Source organism: Marmota marmota, unplaced genomic scaffold, assembly GCF_001458135.2.
Source record: "Marmota marmota marmota unplaced genomic scaffold, marMar, whole genome shotgun sequence".
Classification (NCBI taxonomy): domain Eukaryota; kingdom Metazoa; phylum Chordata; class Mammalia; order Rodentia; family Sciuridae; genus Marmota; species Marmota marmota.
Window position 1 is genome coordinate 5,826,818 of NW_026000037.1, and position 5,287 is coordinate 5,832,104.

The 5,287-nt window shown below is 38.0% G+C and overlaps 1 protein-coding gene across 3 annotated transcripts in view; it reads right to left on the minus strand.

Annotated features, from left to right (window-relative positions):
- The window catches only part of Mfsd8 (major facilitator superfamily domain containing 8), a 33,318-nt gene extending 28,037 nt beyond the window's left edge, over positions 1 to 5,281 (minus strand). For 2 of the 3 annotated variants that reach the window (XM_015479026.2, XM_015479023.2), the window contains exons 1-2: positions 5,208 to 5,281; positions 911 to 1,002 (exon numbers count right to left, since the gene is read on the minus strand). In XM_015479026.2, the coding sequence (XP_015334512.1) occupies positions 911 to 1,002; positions 5,208 to 5,272 (157 nt within the window). In that variant the 5' untranslated portion in view covers positions 5,273 to 5,281. The other variant, XM_015479025.2, reaches the window with a different exon arrangement.
- Between the last annotated feature and the right edge of the window lie 6 nt (positions 5,282 to 5,287).

Genomic DNA, 5,287 nt, shown 5'->3' on the forward strand with positions numbered 1-5,287 from the left:
AAAAAAAAAAAAAAAAAAAAAAAAAAAGTCTACTAGAATGACCTACATTAAATTTATCTTCTAAAAGAAACCACTTGTAAAAATCAATGCCTACAAATTTAAAGAATCTAAACTTGGAAAAAAGTTAGTTCTCTAAAACATTTCACAATATTGGTAATTCTTATGTTTCCTCATCCTTAATTCCCCAGTACTGGGAATTAAACCCAGGGGTGTTCTACCACTGAGCTACATCCCCAGCCCTTTATTTTTATTTTGAGACCAGATCTTGCTCAGTTGCCCAGGCTGGCCTCGAACTTGTGATCCTGCTATCTCAGCCTCTTGAGACACTGGGATTACAGGTGTGTGTATCAGCCCTCTTATTTTTAATATGGTTACAGATATTGATATTCTGAAAAGATTTCCTTATAAAATTTTACTTTTAAGTAACTATATATTTATAAATAATGATACTACATTAAAATTCATTAAGCAACACCAATTAATATTCTCATACTTTACTATTTGTATGTTATGGCAATGAGAAAACTAAATTAAGGCTCAAAGATAACAACAACATAAATTTTAAAAAAACAGTTAAACTAACTACATCAAAATTTAATGACACTTCATTCACGTAGTCGAAGCTTTTCAGGAGGGTGGGAGGTTGGGTGGGAGAACGATTTGAGCCCAGGAGTTCAAATGGGAGTTATTTAACAAGTATAAAGTTTCAATTTTATAAGATGAGTATATTTTAGAGATTGGTTACATAACAATATGAATAAGATATGCTTAAACCACTGAATTCAGATAGGGTAAGATGATAATTTTTATGTTATGTATTTTTCACACCCTAACAGGTAATTTTAAAATTTTAAATGAGGTAAAAATTAATTTTGAATTTTTAAAATTTTTTATAATGTCTAATACTTACCTACACTGCTGAGAAACATAGTAAGATACAGAATCCTAATAGATCTCCATCGGCTCTTATAATGCTCTTCAGTTTCTATAATGTCCCATTCTCTAAATGTAAAGGATAAAAAGTAATATAGGTTGAGCATCCTAAATCTGAAAACCCAAAATCCAAAATCTCTAAAATCTGAGACTTTTTGAGCACGAACACGACACCAAAGTGGAAAATTTTACACATAAACCCCACATGATAGGTCATAGTCAAAACATAAACACACTAAAAATACTGTATAAAATTACCTTTGAATATTCCACAATCTGGAAAAATCTAAAACCTGAAGCATTTCAGATAAATCTATACAAACTGAATATCCTTGTCTCATTATATGTTTGGCCTGTGTGGTTCTAAAAATAAAATTCGTTTCTTTTGACAAGTGGCTCCTGAATTGTGCCCAGCCAGACTGCGGCATTTGATGGCCCACACGGGGAAGCACTCCTCGGGTGCGCGTTGATGCTGACGAAGTAGCTGGAGGCCGTGGCCAGAAGAGTGGCCAGGAGCTCAGAGAGAGTCACCATGGTGGGGCTGGGGCCAAAGCCAGGACCCAGACCTGGGCCGCCACCACTGCCTCCACAGCTGCCGGCTGCCTTAGCTCCGCCCCTTCCGCTTTTTTTTTTTTTTAAGAAATGAACTTTATTTTTAGAACCACACGGGCCAAACAAAACAGCTCCTCAGGAAAACCTTTAGAGCCCAACTGCCACCACCAGCTTCCCACAAGCCTCTCAACCTCCCCCACTCCTCCTGCTCTTGAGGCCAATTGGCTCCGTCGTATGGGCGGAGCCAAAAAAAGTCCCCCAATGAGCAGCTCCATGGTCTGAAAGGGCGGGGAAACAGCCCAATGAGCATCACCGCAGAGGAGCCAATCAGTTGGCAGCTAGAAGTTCCTGGGGCTGCTGTGAGCCAATCATCAGCTGGCAGCTGGAAGTTTGCTGGGGCCCCTTCGGCTGCGGCTCTCAACAATTATGAGCAGATCTTTATGTGTTAATAATTTTCTCTTGCTTTAAGTTGCAAATGGTATGACAGAGATGTAATTTACAAATACTGTTTTCTGCTGTACTAATCATATAAATGAGCAAATTTTAAAAATTTCCATGGATCATATGTAGAAACAGTAAGTATAATTTACCCTTTATTGTATACAGATACTTAGAAGACAGAAGATAGCTTTAAAAAGCAAAACATTTGCACACCCACTATTTTGCTATTGTTGGCATATACAAATCACAAGGGGATGTAGGTTAATAGCAGTAATGTGTTTGCCAAAAAACTTTGAATTCATTATTGAAGAACAAAACAGAATCCATATTCTAAGAGGATAGGAGAAATGTGTGCTCACTGAGGGAACAGTATAATGATTTAACATCTACAGAAATAAGAAAAAAGAAACTGATTCTATAAAGATCTGATCAATCAGGACAGAAGCCCCAGTAATATTGTTTTTTACAGAGACTGAAATTGTAAAGAAAACTTGGAAGCACCTATAGCATTTTAGGTTACTCTAAGAGAGAAATAGCAAACTATATTCTGTAGGCCAAATCTAGCCCACCACCTTTTCTGTATGACTTATGAGGTAAGAATACTTTTTACCCATGGATATTTTTTATCAATTTAATGTCTGAAAACACTAATTTTGAACTCCAATTAAGGAAATGTCATTCTCTTAAAATGCTATTCCTCTCATTAATAGACCAATGTTACAAAATATTTTATTCACTTATTATTATATTTAAAATTTTTTACCAAAAACTTTTGTAGAATTTGTTTTTTTGTTAGTATTTATCCTTATATTCTTGACTTTTACTTTAGGCCTGATAAAGCCTAAAATACTTCCATCGGGGCCTTCCCAGAAAAGTTTATCCATCACTGTTCTCCTTAATGAAGCTCTATAAAGGAGGTCCATTGGGAAGCACTGGAAACTCAAGAAAGGAATTGGAAACTAACCCCTCCATGTCAGCAAATTATAACCAACCTTATTAGACAACAAGGACTATGGTTAACCAGACTCATGTCTGTGCCAGATAGTCAAATTGAACAAGGCCTGACAGGTTCAATTTGTTAAGGAATGAAATTATGTTTTTAAAGATAGTATACTTATTGAATTATTCTCAAAATATTCTTTTTATTTTTAAAATGTTAAATCTTAGCCGGCCACAGTGGTGCATGCTTAAAATCCCAAGGACTTGGGAGGATGAGGGAGGAGGATCTCAAGTTTGAGGCCAGCCTAGGCAAACTATTGCAACTGTAATTCAAAAATAAAAAAAGAAAGGGGCTGAGGATACAGCTAGTAGTAGAGCACTCCATGTTCAATTCCCAATACCATAAATACATTGCTAACTCTAGAACCTCAAACTGAAGAATTGTTAATGAAGGGAACTTTGAATTAGATGGACCCTAATGAGCATCAGACAATCACTTGGATGAAATCAAAGCTAAGGAAAAAAAATCTCTTTTAAATAGGCTTATTTGGACAGAATCATAGAATGTGCAATATACCATAAGAACACATTTAATATGGTTAAATGTTGAGTTATGACTCAAGGAGCAATCTGTTTGGAAAACAGACAAAAAAAACAACAAGAAGCAAAAGTGATTCTGAGAAACTCAAATGCCACAAAGTCCATGCACTCAAACGTGCACTTGACTAACAGGAAAGATCTTTAGCCCAAAATCAGAGGAAGTACACAATTCTATTAAGCATAGATACCTGGTTTTCAAAGCCACAGAAAACTAGAAGCCCTCAAATAAAACTAGAGAGAAGGGAGGTTGCTGAGAGCAACAAAAACAGTGGTTGTTGACCAATTACACAAATGAGATGAGGGATATTCCACAAGTAACAAAATAGGCAGAAAAACTAGAAAGCTGACATAAATAATCTTAAAAAGTATAGCAGTGTGGAATAAATTAGTAAGCAGTTTATTGAAACCCAAATGCCTTCACAGACTTACAGGACATCATTGTATTAAAACATACTTCAATGCTGATATTCATTTTAATGATCTCAAGATAAAATCAAGTAAGATAAAACTGCATTTCATATGCTCTGTTTAGTAAATAAAGAACTGGAGGGTTTCAATAAAAGAGATTAAAATATTTGGTGCTGAAGAAGAATTAAATGAGCAAAAATCAAAATTTAGACAGCTTAAGTCTATATATTTATTAATTTACTTAACAAAATAATTATTTGTTTTGAATGAAACAATACTGTTTTATTATTTAAATAATACTATTTAATTCTGTTTTCCTAAAGGCAAAAATACATACTTAACTCTGCAACTTGACAAAAAGTATACACACTTCTGAATAGCAAGAATTATAAAAATCAAAATACTAACACACGGGTTGTGGTTCAGTGGTAGAGTGTTTGCCTAGCACTTGTGAGGCACTGGATTCGATTCTCAACACCACATACAAATAAATAAAAATAATTTTAAAAAAATGCTAGCACGTTATCCCTTAAATATGTAAACATGGGTTTTCATCTGTACATTTGGTGTAGGACAAAAGGGGAGCCCACTTATTTGCTACGAAAGTATCAAGAAGTTATCAGACTATTAAATGAGTCAATACTAAGACCAGTATCTTCAAGTATGGATTAAAACCATCATTTTGTGAAATGTGAAGGTGATCAGTTCTAACTGGCCATCACAATGCTGTGATTTGGCCATTGCAACTTTACTGCTGTTAAAAGTCAGAGAGGCAGCTTGGGTTTCTCATACATTCTGTATCAAACTCGAACAAAAGAGGAGTTGAGTAGACAAAAAAAAGCTCTCAGGCACGAATGCCTGACATAGGATTATCAAGAGCCTCCAGAAGCCCCCGGTAGTCTAGATGTCACCCGCACAAGGACACTTACCTAGCAGTGGGAGTCTCGCCCAGGAACAAACGCCAACTCCAGCAACCAGCTGCGGTGACCTCTAACCCTCGTCTCGGAGCGGCTTTCTGCTCTCAGTCTGCATGGGTTCTCCCTCCCCGCCCCTCCCGGGTGCGCCTAGGGGCGCCCTAGCCTGCCGACCCCGGACGACCACTCCCCACTATTCTCAAATAAACTCATTTTTTTCTGCAGCGCCTTCTTTCTGGGTTTCTTGCTAAGTCGTAAACCCGAACCCAAGGCTGGCAGCGCCGCGGTCCGACGCCCTTCCCCACAGCTGGGAGCAAACCCTGGCTCCGGCCAAGCCGGCTCCCTAGTCAGCGAGGGCGCGGCCCCGGGAGGTAACAGCGGGCCTCCACAGCGGGAGGGTGAGAGGTCCTCCCAGCTCACCTGCTTCCGGATGGGTAGTCCCCTAAGAGCGGTTCCCGTTCAGAATCCTCGCCCGGGCTCGCCATAGTTACAGCCCCCAC